Source organism: Fundulus heteroclitus, unplaced genomic scaffold, assembly GCF_011125445.2.
Source record: "Fundulus heteroclitus isolate FHET01 unplaced genomic scaffold, MU-UCD_Fhet_4.1 scaffold_133, whole genome shotgun sequence".
NCBI lineage: Eukaryota > Metazoa > Chordata > Actinopteri > Cyprinodontiformes > Fundulidae > Fundulus > Fundulus heteroclitus.
Window position 1 is genome coordinate 168,581 of NW_023396545.1, and position 19,814 is coordinate 188,394.

At 38.6% G+C, this 19,814-nt stretch overlaps 1 protein-coding gene across 1 annotated transcript in view; it reads left to right on the forward strand.

The window, feature by feature from the left end:
• Positions 1-19,814, forward strand: part of pappa2 (pappalysin 2) — a 105,740-nt gene that overhangs the window by 38,169 nt on the left and 47,757 nt on the right. The window contains exons 10-15 of the mRNA XM_012882833.3: positions 3,617-3,799; positions 6,314-6,617; positions 10,706-10,834; positions 10,922-11,007; positions 15,897-16,093; positions 18,834-18,944. Coding sequence (XP_012738287.2) covers positions 3,617-3,799; positions 6,314-6,617; positions 10,706-10,834; positions 10,922-11,007; positions 15,897-16,093; positions 18,834-18,944 — 1,010 coding nt within the window. The remainder of the gene's footprint in view (positions 1-3,616; positions 3,800-6,313; positions 6,618-10,705; positions 10,835-10,921; positions 11,008-15,896; positions 16,094-18,833; positions 18,945-19,814) is intronic.

Sequence of the window (19,814 nt, forward strand, 5' to 3'; positions counted from 1 at the left end):
GAATTTATGCTTTGAAAACAAGCGGCAAAGAGAAGCGGGGGGATTACAGCTCCCTCTTTCGCTGCGGGATCATAATGATGATAAAGAGTCAATTACAGTCTTACACTAAACAGAGGTATGCACGTAACTGGAGACAGCCAGTCTGTTGGGTTTCCTCACTTCCCTTCCACTGTGTCCCATAAAGACAATGTTACCTAAAGCACCTGCTGAGATGGCCAACACGGCCTTCAGTTGGCGCAGGGAGAGGAGAATAGGACAAATTCAGTCATCTCAAAATATGACCCCTGCCAATTACTGCCTGCCTTCTTGGCCCATTTGAGTCAGTTTTCAGCCTTTCATTTTAAAGTGCGCTCTCCTGTTGTGAGGCAGCAGAGCGGTAAGTCACGTTCCCACAGACTCTCAGTTTAAAATAAAACGGTTTAAATTAGACTGGAGAGGATGACTGTGCTTTTAAAAACAATTAAATCTTAAGGTTAAAAGGAATTCTATTATTATGAGAATTATCTGTAGCACTAAATCAGTGGGAGCTTGCTTCGCTAGAGAACAGCTCCAGCTAAGGGATGGTGAGAGATGGCAGGGAAATGGCGGTTCTGCAGTTTAGGTTTAGACTCATTTTTTGACTAAAACCCTCAGCACACTTTTACTCTCGAAAGTTGACACACCCCAATTAAAATTCCTTGAAATTGTGATAAATCATTTCCATTTACAATTCAACTGTACTGCAAATAAAACTGCTGGAGGCGATGCAGTGTGTGTGCGTGTGTGTTATATCCAGCAATTACCTCGTTCATAAGTATACCCAGACTCAAACTAATATTTTGATGGCACAGCTTTTGATCTAATTTATTAGCTGTACTGGATATGTGGAACTGCTCACAATTTTCCTCCTTGACTAAAACCTCAGATCCATCTAAAGAAAAGTCCCCACACAGCATGAAGCTGCCACCACCATGTTTTATTGATGGTATGGTGTTTTTTTTTGGGGATACTCAGTTTCTGTGCCAAACCCAACCTTTGGAAGAGTGGCCAAAAGTTCCAGTTGATTCCTTCATATCATAGCTGAACTTTTAGTCTAACCCGAATGAAAGAAAATATTTCTGTCTTTCAACTCTACTTCTTAGTCTAGCCATGCTGAGAACACATGAGATTGTTGTCAGCAAAACTGCTCTACCCTTCCCCCCACTGCTATGTCTGTAAAAGAAATGATTTTTGATGCTTTCCAAGCATCTCATCAGGCTATAACGTTAACTGAAAATGCAAATGAGTAAACGCAAAGTCCTAATTGGACTGAGGGCAGGTATGAAGGCAGAAAGGCTGTATTTAAGTCAAAATCTGTCACACCAAAGTATTAATTTAATTATGTGCACTGCTAGACAACCCATACATTGTGTTTGTTAGAATACCCCTCAACAAATCTATTTTGCACGTTGTATGTATGTATGTATGTATGTATGTATAATAGCCACGCTTTCTCAAAAGATGTGCATTTTAGCAGGTTTGCGTATACTTTTGAGATTCACTTGTGTCGAAATAGAACCACTGGTCCTTTGGCTTGGTATTTTAAGCCTTGCTAACGGCTACTTTAAATGAATTGCCGCTATATAAATAAAATTTAATTGAATTCCTTTAAATTAAACGTTCAGGTTGGTAAATTAAGACAAGGAGTCGATTTTGCTTCCAGTTTGCATAGGTTAGAGACCATCTGGCGCACTTTTGTAGCTGGAAGTTCTGCAGACCGTGAAGGTGGAGGAGCCGTTTACCGCAAAGCTGCTGATTATTGTCTTGCTATGGAACATCGGGTTTAATCATTGGTCCATTTCTTTAGAGTTTATTTCAGCCTCCTTTGGTTGCAAACGTCTGCTTGCAGAAATGGGATAAAAAGGTTAAATGCTCTTAGCTGATATAGGCTGAGCACCTTTGAAAAATAGGAAGTGATAAATGTATCAATCGTTTATACCAATTTTTTCACTGTTATAATCAGAGATAATAATAATACAAGAGCATAATCAGCAAAATCTTATTAAATGTTTACAGATCCAGCTAGATGCATGTCTCCTCATTTTATCGTAAAATTATACAGTTTATTTAGTACAAATGTTTTGTTTTTTTACATAGTATACACACATATGTAATTTTCAGTTTATTTTATTTCAACTTGAGAAAAGTGTTTTCGACTGTGTGGCACAGTCTAGGAATGGATAATCTTAAGTAAAAACATCACAGTTTCTCCATACCGGAATATTCATTAAAATAAGGTTTAGAAAATATCAACATCTAACTGCTTTTAGACAAAACAGAAAAAGCTTATAAACAACAAAACATTGTGTTATAGGATGCTTCTCTGTGTGAGCTCATCTTACGAATTGAATGTATATAAAAAAAAGCTTAACTGCTTCCACAATGGCAAAGTATCTATAGCTAGATGTCCTGGGAGGCACCAGCAGTTGAAGTTCATAAAGCCATAAACAAGTGAGCGTTCTGATTAAAGTTGGATAAACTAACGATACGACATTGGAAATCAGTTTTGATAAATCAGTTCACTTTTAATCCAGAATGCGTAGGGGCAAAGTCGTTGGGAATGTTTTTTTTATAAGCTGAACGCGCTGTCTTTCAAGTGTGTTCTGTGTCACATCTGTTTTAAAAGGCTTGTTGAGTGGTTCTTCCTATTAATTATTGACTTCTTTCAATAAGTTTTTTCTTTTAAAAATGTTGTGAGAAACGTATTCATTTTTCTTCATTGACTGGCAAAAAAACTACTTGTCACTGCTTGTTGTTGCTCTATCGTCTGAAATCCCAAAACATTGGAAAGTTTTGCTTCTAATGTGACAAAACATGGAAAACTTGAATTGAAGGCTCTAGAGCAGGGGTGTCAAACATACGGCCCGCGGGCTGGATCCGGCCCGCCAAACAATTTAGTCCGGCCCTGTGGCTAAATGCATTATCATTATAAAAAAATTTATGTATTTTTTTTTTTTCCAGTGTCCTGTCTGGCAATGTGGCAATAAGAATTGTTTTCTTAATGCCAAAAAGAGCTCATCAGATTTGATTTTCACAAGTGGACAAGATAAAAGGAAGAGAATGATAAAACAATTATTGAAAAAAACATGTACTTCGTTTAATTGAAAATATGCAGTTCCTATATTGTCCACGAGGGGCGCTGTGTTTTAATTAGCAGATTAAGCTTCAAGTGTGGAAAAATTCAAATTATTTCTTAATTTTTATCTGTTTGATGTATTTTGTCATGCAGGACAGTGTTTTTAAGTTCCAAAAAATGTGAATAAATGTTTTTCACTGTGATCAGTTCTTATGCATAATGCACAAGTAAATGTTTAACTTAGTAAAAGTATTGTTGAAATTGCACATACTTTTCTTAAAAACACTGAGGTTATTCATAATATATTGTGTAAAAGTGAAATTAACTTAATATAAAAATCAACAACAAGCCCATATTTATTAGTTCTATTTAATCTTGCAATGAGTTTACTCATGTGGCCCTCTTGAGATCAGATTAAGCTGTATGCGGCCCCTCAACCAAAATGAGTTTGACACCCCTGCTCTAGAGAGTCCTTGCGTGCTGCGTCTGTGTGTTTCTAAATAAAGATGTTTCTGACTCCAGGGCCGCCTGATGTGGAACAAGCCTGTGAAGCCAGTCTCCAGGCCTGGAGTCCTGAGCTCAGTCACTATGACACCAACGTGACGTCCCCGTGCCCCGAAACTGAGGGCTGCACCCTCACATTGCGATTCCTGCACCCTGTCATTCCACACAGACTCACACTCTGGGTGACGCACATCTCTGCAAGTAAGTATTTGTGGATAATTCATATGTTCAATCACTGTGTTATCTTGACTTTGTGTCGCATGTCTACTGACTACTGCTCAATAAATTATTAATAAGTCAAGAATACTGACTTTCCATGCATATCTGAATATGTTCAGCGAATTATTGTCAAGACACCAAAACATAAACCTAAGGTGTTGCAGGAATCTTGCAGCTCCTATGCTTTTGCTTGTCTTGCCACAACACTAAACGCTGCTTTACAACAATAATGTAAGAATAGTCATGTGAAAAATTAGGACGTCCCAATAAATATGCAGATAGTACTAGTACAATAGTACCACGGTGTTTTGATTGTACTATTGTGTACTTTTTATCTATATCTCTGTGCCTGGAGCCCTTGCTGTTGTTGTTGTTACTGTTATGTCATTGTCAGTGTTATTTTTGTGTAGTGTGTGTAAGCAGCCCACTCTTTCTACCTGCAACTGAATCGACCCTCGGGTAAAAATAAAGTGACTTTGACCTTGACCTTGAGATGTTTCTAAAGAAACATAGAAGTCAAGTCAAGTCTATTCTTTTTTTTTTTTATTTCTAGAAAGCAGGATTATTTATTACAGGTTATTACGCTAGTTATTTTTCGACTCATTAAACAAAATGTGCGATATGAGCAAATATTTTGGACATTTCACCTCCTAACAGCTAGTCTTACTCCCGTCTGCTGATGTAACTTCAGTGAGATCCTTCTTGTAGCCATTTTCCAGCCTCTGACATCGACCTGAGGAAACTTTGTCCCGCTCCTTGCTGTCTTCTCTGAGATGTTTGTGGGGTTTCTCAGATGTAAAGTTAATTTAAAATCACCTCAGAACTCCTCAAGGAGAGACCTGGACTTTCTATTTCATAATTCTCAGTCAGTCTTTGGTGGGTTTACTGATATCTTTTGAGTGATTGCCATGTTGTGGAGTCCAGATATGCTTCAGCTTACATTTACTCTACAGTTTTCTCAAACAGTTTCTGATATACAGTAGGGTTCATGGTGGTGGTTCTATAATAGAGAGCTGGCCAGGTACTGCTGCAGGAAATCACTCCAAACCTTGACACTTCCAGGTCCATGCTTCACAGTTGGTATTGGGTTATTTTCCTGGAATGATGCTGCATTGAGTGTTTGCAAATCTTGTCCGTTCTCACGTCTAGATCCTCTTAAAAGTATATCTGTATCCATATACTTTTTAAGCCCTCCAAAGTCAACTATAGGCATATACATGATCAGCATTTGCCTTTGGCACTATGAAGTGTTCATTTGATATGAAATATTAGTAGTTTTTTTTTCCAACCTGGAAGAAAGATGCTTGCCTTTACCGTGATGCCGCCTCTCCCCATGTGGGGTCGCCCTAGAGCCGCTGCAGCATGGTATAAAAAAAATGGTAGTTGCTGTCGCTGTGCAGATTGGGTACTAAAAGAGCCACTTTGTATCAACTTTGAGCAGAAATTATTGTGCTGTGCCTCACATCACCGCTAACTGGGTGTGGTATTTACTGGGCAGGGGCGGCGCGGTCAGGTGCTTCCTGGAGGGGGGCTGGTAATCAACCACTCATTTGGACAGGGAGGGGCTGCTGCTCAAAGAGCATTCATGAGGGTTACTCAGACATACATGAATCAAGCAAAATACCACTTTGGCCATGATTCTGATTAGGGGATAGCATTATAACATAGTTAAAGGCTCAAAAAGTTGATTTTGCATGATATAGGCCCTTTAATATGTATTTTCAGACCATTTTTCAAAGAATACTAATCCAGAAGTCACGATCTTTGTTTAAAAGACACAATTTTCATGATTTTCTTACAAAGCAAATGTTTTCTCATTGCACACCTCTCATAAAAGTTATACTCATCCAGATTCTACACGTTAGCACAACATTTTAGAGTTTTGGAGATTTTATTTGCAGTCTGCTTGCAGGGTGAACTTTGTTGGTAAAACTAGATCTGGGTATGCTGGTAGCTGTTTTTGATACATTCTTCATTACAGTTAAATTCTTCATCTCAAAACATTTGAGACCCTTTTCAAGTTGGTCCATTCACTGCAGTCTTGCGATTTTGATTTTAAACCTTACCTCAACAGTCAAGAGCACACCAAACTAAATGTCTGGTCTGATAACAGCAAACCTCCTTTAAACTGTCGAGTAATGATGTTCTAGCCATGTGAATAAGATGTTCTGTGCTTGTTTGTGATTTTAAGCGTAGTAGATCTCCTAACCTCTTAACTGGAGAAAATCTTTTTATTAATATACAGAAAATTCTACATGGTCTTTTAGTTTCCATTATTATTCCATTATTAATCCATTAATAATTTGAATCACTTGAATTTGTCAGTGTTGTTAAAATTCAAATAAATAATCTATATTTCCAAATATGGCAGAAAAACATACCGACTGTGATGGTGTATCCCAGTTTTTTTTTTTTTCACTTGACTGAATGTAATAATACCTTTTTTCTTAATTGAGACAAGTCATCAACAGATATTTGTCTCCTTTTCTGTATCAGACAACCCTGCCATAGCCAACATTGAGCTGATTGCCGCTGCAGGCGACATCATTAACCTGGGACCACAAAATGTCTTCTGTGACATACCCCTGACATTGCGTCTGGACACCAACAGCGTGGCGATATCTGCCATCAAACTCTGCACCTTTGATGAGAAAATGGAGATCGACGCCGCCATGTTGTCTTCAGGCCCCGGCAGCCCTCTTTGCTCCGGCTGCCAACCCGTGCTGTACCGAGTTCAGCGTCAGCCGCCATTTACCAGCAAATCCCCTCCACCTCAGATGGCGCAAACGTTCACTGACAGGTAAAGGCTCAATGCTGGCTCATCCAGCACAGTTTGTGCTAATGTTTGCTACATGGATTCAATCTCCTAGTAGAGACTTGTGCTTTTATATTAAACTCAGTAGTAGATGTAACCAAAGCCTTGTAAAATACAGCAAGGAGGAGCAGGTGGGCATGGGGCGGTGGTGTGACAAATAAAGGGCTTAGTAAAAGGATTTTATCCCCCTGACCTTTTCACATTCTATCATGTGATATGTTCTTCAGTATAATTTAATCCATAATTGTGCAACGGTAAAAGGATAAGTGGTTTTTAATATCTTCTGAGAATAAATCTGAAAAGATTGGCACGCGTTTATGTTCAGCCCCATGAGTCAATAACCTGTAGAACCACCTGCTTTTTAACCACAGGTTCTGTGCACGAAAAGAAGAATGAAAACAAGTCCAAGAGTCGTAAATAAAAGTCAGCCTGACCTATCAAATTCTACTTTATGATAAAATGTCAAACCCTTCTGAACTCTGATTTCTGTAATTGAGAATACTGACACATTATTGCACCAACACCTGAATCTGTAATATAAACAAATGTTATTTTGGGACAGTTTTCAACAGCATACCAAATCTGGTAACATGAGCTTTCCAGCTAAGAATTCGGCCAAGATTTTAAAATAAAAGTAGGTGCAGTAATTAAGAAGGTAGAAATGTGAATGAAACCTGGTTTAAATACAACAGTGCCTTACACAAGTGTTCGGTCACATTGAACCGTTTTACATTTGCTGGGGTTACAAAGACAAACTATTGAATTTTATTTGGATTTTTGGGGCTAGACCAACACCAACACATAGTAGAGCATGAGTGCAAGCTAGAAGAGAAATTTGTGATTTCTAAAATGTTTTTACACAAAAGACAAAAAAAAAAAAAAAAAGTGTGATTTGCATTTGTATTCATTCTCTTAATTCTGAAAACTCAAACAAAATCCACTGTAATAAATTATCTTCATAACTCACCTGATTACTCAATAGACTCCACCAGTTTTCCTCCACACACAGTTTTACATGCAGGCCAACATGTTTAACCCTAGGTGTGCTTTTATCAGAGCACCATCTGCCACATATTTTCTGTGTTCCCTACATCAGGGGTTCCCAAAGTGGGGGTCACGAGACGCTGTTTGGGTGGGGATGTCACAAGATGATTCGATGCTGACGTGCAAAAAAAAAAGATTTGCTATGTCCTTACCTGTGAAACCAATACCAAAGTTTACAAGATGTTCCTCATTTTAATGGAGGGGGAAGGCCACACCTTTTGTAACCAGTCTTATAAAAATACTACTTTACCTTGCTGTTATGTTGGGGTCACAGGCTCCAAGTTTGGGAACCCCTGCCTTACATGACAAACCTTAAAAAACAGCTTCATTAAGCACTGGCTTCATTCTTGAAATTAGGCCAGGATTTGTGAAGGGCACAGCTAATTTGTCCTTTCTAAAGATTCTCCCACTTGAACCACGCATATTTTCAGCTTTTCTGCAATGAACCAGAAGCTGTAGTGCCGATAATTTGGTCAGACAACAGGATAGATTTAAAAAAAAAAATAAAAAAAAAAATTATATATATATATATATATATATAGATATATATATATAGATAGATATAGAGATATATAGATATATATATATATATATATATATATATCTATATATATATATATATAATATATTATAGTTAAGTAACTGCTATAGGCCGATAGGGAACTGACTGGAGCGCACTCTGGAACCACTGCAAAAAGGGAGAAAAAGGTTAGTGGCCAAGAGAAACTCAGTGAGATGTAATGTGCTCTGAATAAAAGCCGCTAACCTTTTCAGGAGCTGGGATGTTTCACTGGTCCTGATACATGGGTCCAATGTCTCCGTTAGAATATGCAGAGTCAGAGTGAAGGATCCGCTTCAGGCAGGCTGACTGCGGGGCAGAGGCAGGCGAACTTGGGTCACACACACAGACGTTTGATTGGCTGAGGTCTCCAGTAAGACAAGGCAATAGGCGAATCTGGAATCTAGGCGAGAGATTCGGTAAAGAGAGGCACCCCCCAAGGCAGAGGTATCCAGACAGGGGCAGAGACAGGCAGGCTGGATCGAGAGGCAGTTCAGGTATTAGATGTCCAGAAACATAAGCCAACTGGAGATACCGACAGGGGCAAGGCAAACGGGCGAAAATCCACAAGACGATACTGGTCACAACAGGCAGGCAAACAAGGAATGCTGGATGGTCTACTCACACAAAGGCTTTGAAGGATCTGCCAGTTACATACCGGTAGAGACTGGAATTTATATATAGTGATCTTCCCAGGTGCAGCAGCTCTGCTTAATTAGAGCCGCTGCAGGTGTAACAGCTCTGACCTGATTGCCAGAGCTGAGCTGAGCAGACAGAGAGTGACGTCACCATCACTGCAGCCAAGTAAAGGGAGCTAAATAGAAATGTACGGCACAATTTTTTAAATTTTCAATAAAATCAGAAAATCGTATCTCTTTTCCCATCCTCATGAAAGTTGTGTACTTTGTGTTGGACTGTCTCATACAATAGTAATTAGAATAAATTGAGATCTGCAGCTGCAATGTGTCAAAATGTGAAATGGTTCAAGGTATGAACACTTTTGCAAAACAGAGTACCTTATATTTATAAATGGACTCTTGAGTCAGACATTGGGCAAAATACTTGTTTTGCAAAGAGTAACCATAGCTTAACAGGAATGACCAAAATACTCATCTCCTGTTGCCAGTTATGACTAAAGTTTTTCTATTAGCTATGAACTATTAGCCTTAATGTGGAAGCAGTGCCAGCAGATAATGTCATGCACACATTATAGCCTGACATATAAGAAGCTCACGGGGAAAATATGAAGAGAAAAGAAAAAGATACGGCTGTAAGCAAATTCCAGAGCATATCTGAGCGTATGTGTCCTCAGATCTACTAATCTGCAGACATGGCTTTTAAAAGTGTCTGGGTCTGGTTCTGTTTAAAAGGCTCAGTACACAAACGTTTCCAACACGGGGATGCCGTGTGTAGCCGATCCAAATCTTTTTCAACAGCCATATACTTAATCAAAAGCTTGCTGGAGTTTCAGGCTGACTTGAACTAGTTTGTATCCTGTCTCATATTTTGGGGGTGTCCAAATGATTACTGGAATCCAACTACAACCACCACAAACTATTTTCTTTTTTTTTTTTTTTCAGGAAATACCCCACTCCCAAAATATCTGACATGTCTCTGCCGTAATTCTTTTTCATACATTCAGTATAAATGTATCTTTGTATATGTGTGTCAGGATATGACAGCTGTATCACAGGAGAGCAAATCAATCGATTTCAAATGTGTGCTCTGAATTTCTGAGAAGCTGTCACCGTTTTCAAGGGCAGGCGAGATGTCAGACGCACACCGCTTCAAAAACAGTTTATTTTTCAGAGAACACGTCTCCTATGTTACACAAGCTGCATCTAAGTGCAAAAAGATGCAAGAGCCGCTGGGAATTGAGTTATGTGGGACTGAAGAGGGCAGACAGAGGTTGATGTGAGGAGAAGGGAGAGCAAGAGCAAAAGTCTTGGAAAATAATGAGAGTGGGGGATAGTGGAAGGAGAGTGTTGGGGGGGGGGGCACCGACAATTAAAGACAATACAGGGGGAAGTGAAGTTGCTAAAGAGACGGGCTGACAGAGTAGTGGTTATTTTTCCTTTTTTTTTCTCTGATCACCTTTGTAGATACAATGCAAGCGAAAGTATCAGAACTGAATGCAACGAAAAAGCATCAAGGACCTTTATCTTTTAGGTTAATGCAAGCAGTTTATTCACTAGTTAGACGACTCGTTCAAAAAATGTTTTCACCCATGTTCAGGTCTAAGTAATTTAAAACTAAAATCTCTGCTATCACTATGCTGGAAACCTTAGAGTCCATTCAAAGCATTGCAAAACAACACTCTGGAATTTACCTGTAATACATGCTCTTATCAGGCTCAGATTGTCAAAAAAAGCCTGCCTTGAAGTTTTAAGTTGTCCGAAGCATAATTTATATCAATATCATAGTATATATGGAAAAACAACAACAAAAACTTTAATCTTATCTTTTTCAGCTCTGTTATTCAAGGAGTGAAGTACCAGTACACAATCCAGGTGGAAACAGGCCGTCTCCACAGCTTACCCTCTCCGCCTCTTGTCTATACACATGGACAGACCTACTGTGGGGATGGTGTCATAAAGGGGTCTGTGCCGTTCTCTTACATGCACTGTGGTGACTGGTTGAACATTTCCAGCGGAGAAAAAGTTGATGTTGCTGCTTCTCTCTGCAGGACAGAGGAGTGTGACGACAGCAATCTGTTAGATGGTGATGGCTGCTCTAAGAAATGCCACAAAGAGATGGGCTTCAATTGTCATGGTGTGTATACAAATCACTACACTGCTAAATAAATGTTTTTTTACACAGCTTAGAGCTTTGAGCGTAAAACAACATTATATTGTACTGTTTCTTTTAAAGAAATCGTTGCACTTCTATAACGTCCCGCAGTAAAAAACACACCAACCTCGGTTGTACATATTAAACATAAGCGGCATATAAACTTTCAGTGTGAAAGAGTAGTCAATAATCGGCCAAAAATCTCTCATTTGTGCACGCAGAAGCGTTTAGTAAAAGCTATCCTGCCAATCAAGCTGCATTTACAAGACATAAAAGCTTCTGGCTTGAGTGGATTCCACAAACCATTAATGCAACATCACAGCAACATAAGGGGAAACAGATGAGGCAAGGGGTAAAATAAGCAAGATTTTGGTTTGCTAACTTTCCATGATTTTCTTTGAAAAGCCTTCTGACATTAGCTTGGCTTTGATACACCAGAGAAAAACACTGCTTAGCTGGAAAAGGGACTACAGTCAAATGTCATGCTTCTTTGTTAATATTGGTGTTAACCAAGCTCTACATTATATTGTCTTTACTACTGATAAATTAAACTTGATGATTTAGCAATGATTAGCTGGTGAGTTGGACATTTGCCCAAATATAAGTATAACGATTGTGTTTGAACTTTTTCATTTCATATAAAGAAGTACATATACATTTTTGTACTTTCATCAATTCTTTTTTAACTTTTCACCAGATCATAACTAAAATAAAAACCTAGGCTTTTGACATTGGTAAGTATGTCATTAGCATCTTGACACAAGGTCAAATTAGATGGAGTTCATGTAGGAAACAGCCTTTTTTAGGTCCTGCCACATATTTTCAATGTGATTTTAGTCTGGACTTTGATTGGGCCATTCTACCACATGAATATACTTTGATGTAAACCAAGGGTCCAAAGTGCTGCCATTTGCAACCCTCTGAATGACTTTGTTTGCCCAATGACTGCCGTTCAAGAATGGTTCAAATTTGGCTCGCACACAACATGCGTACTTACGGTACTCAACGCCCTGAACACACAAAATATTGTATGTTCAGGTTGTTGAGTACCGTAAGTAATAAAACAAAACACAGTTATCTTTGCATTTTTCATTTCGGTAAATTAAAATTTTTGTGATCTGAAAGTACCTTTAACTTGATGATTTTTGTCCACATGACAAAAGGATACAACACTGGTTTGAGCGCTTTATAGCTCTAGCTGAGTGTTTAGGAGCGTTTCATGTTGGAAGGTGACCTTCTGCCCTAGACTTAAGTCTTTTATAACCTCCAACAAGCTTTTTTTTCAGAAGTCTAATTTGTATATAGCTTTATTAATTTTCCCTTTTAAAGGTAGAGTTGGCAATTTTACTGGAGTTTTCCCCAAGACCCTTTTTGAATAACTGCATGTGCACAGGACCGTCTTACCTGCTCTTCCGCTCCTCAGGTGAATTGTGTGAGAAAAATCTCCCAAATCCACTCTGGTCTTATTTTTTTCTACTGAGGCCTTCCTCTTCGCTTCTTGCGGCTCTCAGCCATGGTAAAAGTATACGGTGGGAGCAGCGGAGCTACAATGAATGGCTAACTGCTAAGCTAACCGCTAAGCTAATTAGGATACATAAACACTAGACGTGCACATGCACAGCCAGCAAGCAGAAACTAACAAGGAACGTACACGCACACTGCCGTTACGTGAGCACATCAGAATGATTGACATGTGGGACAACCAATGTAACAACTGAAGTAAATTGTCCCCACAGCATGATGCTGCATCACCTTTTTTATACCATGGGATAAACGTTTTGTTCTGTAAGGCAAGGCAAGGCGAGTTTATTTGTAAAGCACTTTTCAGTAACAAGACGATTTAAAGTGCTGTAAGTGGGTTTTCAAAGTATAATCAGCGATTAAAGTTAAAATGTGAAAAGTTTTTCGGTTTCAGATTAAATCATCTTATTGTAAAAAAACAACAACTTGTAGTCGGTTCAAGATTGCGTCATATAAAGTTCTGCAACAACCATTTTCGTTTGTTGTTGCATTTGCTGAATAGTAGCCTAATTCTAAAGACTGGATAAACCCCGGGTCAGGTGGTTAAAAAGCTGTAAAAAGTACCAAAAGCATGCAGCAAAACAAGTCAAAAGACAAACAAATATGCCACAGAGAGTGCCCCCGTCATCCCTGAATCCACCACAAGACAAAAATGCCTTGTGTCCCCACCCTCATGCATGCAAACGGACCACAACAGAAGCCTCACGACAAAGCCCAAAAGGGAGTTTACCAAAAATTCTTTGAAACCCCAAGACTTAAAACTTTGTGTGTATATGTATTTTTTTTTTTTTACGTGAGGTCATATTATGAGTTTGTGTACGCTAATTCTCTCTGGCAGAGAATCAGACAGATGAAAGGTTTTATCCCAGATAAGATCAGACATTAGGCTTAGTAAAACAAGCCATCAGGTCCTCGGTCTACCATATTCCTTTTCAACAGATTTACAATTTATCTGCTCTATCAAGGTATGTTTGCGCTGACACTCGCCTTTTGCCAGATGCTCTATCTCATAAATACTTCAAAATATCACAAGGACTATGTACAGGTCAGCTGAGATCAAACAGCATATTGCTTTTATTTTAAGCCATGTATTGTTTCCACTGGCAGCCGGATGGTAGTTATTCATGTATTTTGTAAGGGCTTATGTTACGAGAGCTTTTTACAGGGGTAAAATTTCCATCATCCAGTGAATTTATTTATCAGGGGGAAAAAAAGCTGACTACCACCAGCCCCCCACCCTGACCACCGTCTCACAACAGGGCTTGCCATGCCGTGACTGCAACTATTACATCTCCTGTTATACAATAAAAGACATCATGACTAGGAAGGAAAACAATTTGGCAACAACAGATTTTTGGAAACTGCAACTCTTAAAACCAATTATTCCGTTTAACAACTTAGTCACAGAAAAAATATTTGTTTGGGTTTTCACTTGCCACTCTCGCAATGCTGTTTTCCTGCTTTGTTTCCTTTACTGAATTCGCCACAGTAACCACAACACCTACTTTCATCTATCACTGACCAGAGACTTTTCATCGAGTGACTGTTTCTCACTGTTTGACTAAATCTTTCCTTTCCTGTCAGTTAGGATTCATAGAATCAACAATTTATTACTTTCTTAACGTAAGAAACATTTCTTTAATATTTGGCTGAAATTGTCTTTGGGTTCCCCACCACCAGCTTCTCACAGTTTGTTAGAGTTTTAGCCCATTCCTCCTGACAGAGCTGGTGTGAGTCAGGGTTGAGGGCCACCTAGCTGACACCCAACTTTTCAGATTTAAAAAAATAAATTAGATCAGTGCTCTACAACGGCCACTGATTTTGTTGGCCATAGTTCTCTTTGTAACAAATTTAGCAGTATGCTTTGGGTGACTGTTCTTTTGAGAGACCCATTTGTGCCCAAGCTTTATCTTCTTGGCTCATGTTTGTCAATGTCGATTCAATAAATCCACATACATGTTATCATTATTTTTTTTTACAGTGACATCTCTTTCGTGACATGCACCTGTTTGCAGATCACCCACACATGGATGCTACCAGTCCCATACCGCATAGTTAGAATAGTGCTCTCAGGCTTGCAAGCTTTCCCCCCCTTTTCCAATATTTTTTTTCTAATTTGAGTTTAGTCAGAGCAGAAGACATCTCTCAATAAACATAACCTCATTGTCCCGAGTGCATTTGCAAACTATAATTTGCATTTTTATGTTACCTTCAGAGTACTAGCTTCACAAGTTCTTTTGCGTTTGTTCTGAGGTTGATTCACACGTTCTGCCCCTAAACACAGTTATCTCTGGGAAACAGAACTTTATGTCTTCATCGCTTGCAGTTTCTAAAGCTACCTCCTTCTTGCCTTCTTTGTCAATCACCCCGCGGTATTCTGTTGGTTATCCACCCCATGTTTATCAGTCTGAATTTGCAGATCCCTGAGCATCTCACCCCCAATCGTTCTGCACCATTCTTGGCCCACGTGGTCGGTACAAATGTTGCAGCTTAATGTTCCAACCACTGATAGTTCCATGTAAACTTTGCTCAGATATGATATACCCCATTCTCTCTTACTGTTGTGCTAAGGATCTGGGATTTTACTGCCTTAATTAGTGACTCCATTCTGTCCTTGGTCCAGCCCTCTCTTGTTATTTAGAGCATTTCTCAAAAACTCAACTGTTAATACTTACATTTAGTCTTTTATTTTCAGAAATCAGATCATTTTCGGTTTTGAAAAAAGGGGAATGTAGTTTAATGAGACACATTTTGGTGATATATATCCTTTCAGAGTACCATTCATTACTGTCAGCATTACCTGAATAGTTTCATTTCCCTTCTTGAATATTTGAGGCATGATGAAGTTTGAGTTAATAAAAAGCTCCAAAAATAGGAGGAGGCACAGTCATAACACTGTCTGTGTTTTTGTTTTCTACTGGACCTGGAACCAAAAGTGATGATTGCTTTGACAGTTCTTTGTAACACATAATGTTACTTATTGACACTCAGATACCCAGGGTCCTTGAGGCGCCTTCCAGATTAAAATAACAGGCTGGGTCTCCTATCAGGTTTCCATTTATCAATATCACAAAGTTACGGTAATCTCTGATAAAGAACTGAAGTCAAAGTTCATGTCTTGCCATAATTTGCGGCCTGTTGACAGCAGCGGCACGGTTGAGCTGATGTGGCTAACATTTGGAGTTGCCAAAGAAAATACCAAATAGATTTGCTCAGATTTGGTTCACTGACAAACAGATTTGGATGTTAGTCCGGCAGTGGGAGAGAAGCATCCACCTTTGCCAGATGAAAAAAACAGGCTGTGTGTTCTTTCATAAATCATCTTCTCCTTCTTTTCCTTGTCTCCTAAGGTGAACCTAGTCAGTGTTATGTCTTTGACGGTGATGGTGTATGTGAAGAATTTGAGCGGGGTTCAAGCGTGCAAGACTGTGGCTACTTCACACCTTTGGGCTACACAGATCAGTGGGCATCCAGTGCCTCTGCTTCCCACCAGGACCCCAACCTCTGCCCTGCCCAAGCTGCAACAGGGGAGCCATCCCTTCCCAAGGTATGAAATAGAATGCAGAAATACTCCAAATCCTCATAGATCCTTCTTCAAAAGAGTATTTGCAAAGTAAATCAAATAATCATGAAAGGATCCTTTTTTATAAATGGATTATGCTGGAATTTATATCCATGTTAATGTTTAAAAAATATCAGAAGATTTTATTTTAGATGTCAGTCCTTAAGGGAAAAGACACTGGATTCATGTAAGGGGCAAATAGCCGAAGTGACAAAATAGCACTAAAGATAAGCAAAAGGAGTTGTTCTCATGTGAAAGTGTTATTTGCAGTGCTACCATCCAGCAATTGCATAATTATGGAATGGAAGGAAAACGATACATGGCTGTCAATTTTTAACGGCAATAAGCATTTATAATCTGAGAGATTTTCTTTGTCTCAGATTGAAACCACCTTGCAGAGTGTCTGTGAATAGCAATTTTCAAGTCTTCCTACATATTCCCACATTGATTTAGGTCTGGACTTACGACAGGAAAGTTGCAACACATTGACATGTTTTGATCTAATCCATTCCCTTTTCACTTTCACTGTATGTTTAAGGTCACTGCTCCGATGGAAGTTGAACCTCCACCCCAGTGTTTAAGTGTTTAGCACCTTCTGACAGGCTTTTGTTCATAATTACCCTGTTTTTAGCTCCATTCCCATCAACTCTGCTCACTTTCCCTGTCACTGCTGAGGAAAAGCCTCCCACTGCATCATACTGCTACCACCATGTATTACTATGGGGAGGGTGTATTTAATATGTTGAACAGTGTTAGATTTCCTCCACACAGTGTTTTGGACATTGTTGAAAAAGTTCAAATTTGGTCCCAGCCTACCAAAGCCCTTTCTTCCACAAGTCTCCTGTGTCCTCGTATGTCAGCAGTTCCAAATGCTGTTTGCACCAGCTTCAGGCATGACAAAAGTCCACATGCTGGAGAGAGTTCAGGAGGATGGGTGGTTGGATGGCAACAATAACAGTACTATGCACAATGCACGGAGACTTCAATGGCAGGCGCTGTCAGTAGCGCTTTGGTTTTGTTCTGGAGGTGTGAACATTCTGCAATTTATTGTATAAATCGGCCTCTGTAAATTCTATTGGATTCTGTGAATTTCCATAGTTTAATAAAAAAAAATCTGTTAGCGAATACATTGTTTACCTGCAGAGTTCCCTGAGCATCGTGAGCAGCCCATTTGCTAAGTGGTATAGTTGAATAGATCTATAGTGAAGATAAATCTGTGGCAGTTTACCAAACATCATCGCTCCATTTGTTCTTTTTATGGCTTATACAAAGTACATCAATCATTTTCTTCTGCTAACTAGGAAAATATATGCAGCCTCATGAAGCCTCTTCGGTCTTCCACGCCTTTCAGGCCGAATTCTGTTTTCTTTATGAACTAACGATAACTTTGCCATCTTTGCTAAAAGGTCACACACAGAACAAAGCACCTACAAAATATAATCAAGATTAGGTAACTTTTAAGTTTAAACAGGAGTTCTTTTGTAAAACAGAAAAAAACAACAACATTTAAAATACTTTTATCATAGACAGATTAGTGATCTCAAAGTTGGCAAAAAAGGGATGTTTTTGTGCCACAGCCTCAAAGAGAAGTCTAGCAATAAAGAAAACAAATCCAGGACTAATGAATAAAGTCAGCCTGACCTGTCAAACCCTGCTTTATGATAAAATGTCAAACCCTTCTGAACTCCGACTGTAATTGAGACTACTGACATAAAAGCAACATTATTCCACCAACAGCTGAATATGTAATATAAACAAATGTTATTTTGGGACCGTTTTGGACGGCAGACCAAATCTGGTAACATGAGCTTTCTAGCTAAGAATTTGGCCAAGATTTTAAAACAAAAGTAGGCCTGCAGTAATTAACAAGGTAGAAATGTGAATGAAACCTGGTTTAGCTGTGTTTAACAAAAAGTTACTGTTTATTTGCAGTGCCTTGCAAAATTGTTCATGCCCATTGAGACTTTTTTACATTAAGTCTCTTAATGGTCACAACTTCAATGTATTTTATTGGGATTAAATGAGATAAAGCGACACAAAGTAGCACATAATAGTTGATGGGAAGATTGATTGAGCTATGCATAGGGCAAGCCTGAAAGAAAACCTGTCCAGCCTGAAAAAGATATGAGACTTAGGCAGAAGTTCACATTCCATATGAACATACAGCCAGAGCTACAAATTGACATTTATGTATTAAGTAGACATATTCAAAGTCCCGACCATAATTCAAGACTTGAAACTTGATGTTCACAGATGTTCTCCATGTGATCTGTCTGAGTTTGAGCTAATAATTTTACAAAGAACAGGCAAAAGAATTTACTCTCTGAATCTGCAAAGCTAGTTTAGACATGCTCCAAAACATATGCTGCTGTAATTGCACCGTGTTCTGCTAAGTATTGACCCAGAGTAGCTGAATACAAACGAACTCAGATTTTTATTTGTTGAAAACCATCTATCATTTTCGCCCGACCTCACAATTGAGCAATACTTTGTTTTGGCCTATCACATACAAACAAAAAAAACAACAACAACTAAAAATAAATTGATGTTTGTGGTTTCGACGTGAAAAAATGAAAAATATCCAGGATTTCTGAATATATTTGCAAAGCTCTGCACAGCCAATCGCGGAGCTTCACAAACATATTCCCTAAGAATGAAGCCATTATAAGGCCTCAGAGTAATTTGTTTCTTTTTCCTTGGATCTTATTCTGTCTTTTGTATGAAGCTTTGTAGTTTTCAGCACCTGGAGGTGAGCAACGTCCACACTGATGCCTGGTTCCCATGCACGGCCCAGTCTGACACAAATAATGGCCTGGAACATTCTTACTGGATAAAGGTATGTGCATGTTATGTGTTTACCCATCCCCTGAATGACCGTGGGTGGCTAATAGGCTTTTAACAGCTTCCAAGTAATTCCTACAATAGATTTAAGAGATTTCTGGCTCAAACCTCTGTGCATGCACATATTTTTGACTTTCTAACAATTACATGATTCATACAATGCTTTGGTAACAATCATTACATATTTTCCAGGTCAGTGGTAAATTCTGGGTTCTAATGATCTGTAGATAATTAGAGATTCATGACTAACTCTCTACTTATTCTTTGTGTACATTGTATCCTTGTATTTCTTTGCCCACTGGGCATTAATCATCTGAATCCTTCAGTAGTAATCACTGCGTAAAACACCAAGTGTTGTATGATTAACTCGTTTTTCTTAATTAGAGAACAAAAAAGTTTTCTCGATTGCTAAAAGCCTGACAGATGAAGGAATAATTGTTGCAAAGATGATCATAAATGGATCTCTTAATCATAATTAGTGCATATGTATAATTATAAATTGATCAAATACTGTGGAATAATAGAACATTTACTAATGACTATGCATACTTAGAATATGATGCTCATTCATTTTTTTCTCATCAAAAAGACATTATAAAAAGGATTAGCTAAAAGGTACTTGTTATTTTGTAATTTTTTCACATTTGTTATATTAAAACTACAAATGTTGATACATTTTCCTTGGATTCTAGATGAAAGGCATAAGCTAATAGTACATAATTGTGAATTGACTTAATTCAACTCAGTTTATTTATATAACCACAGCAGCAACAGCATAACTATTCAGTAAATTCAGTCTGATCATGCTAATTACATAGATTCCAACATGATCCTAGCTTTAATACAAAGCAGTTTAAAAGTTTAC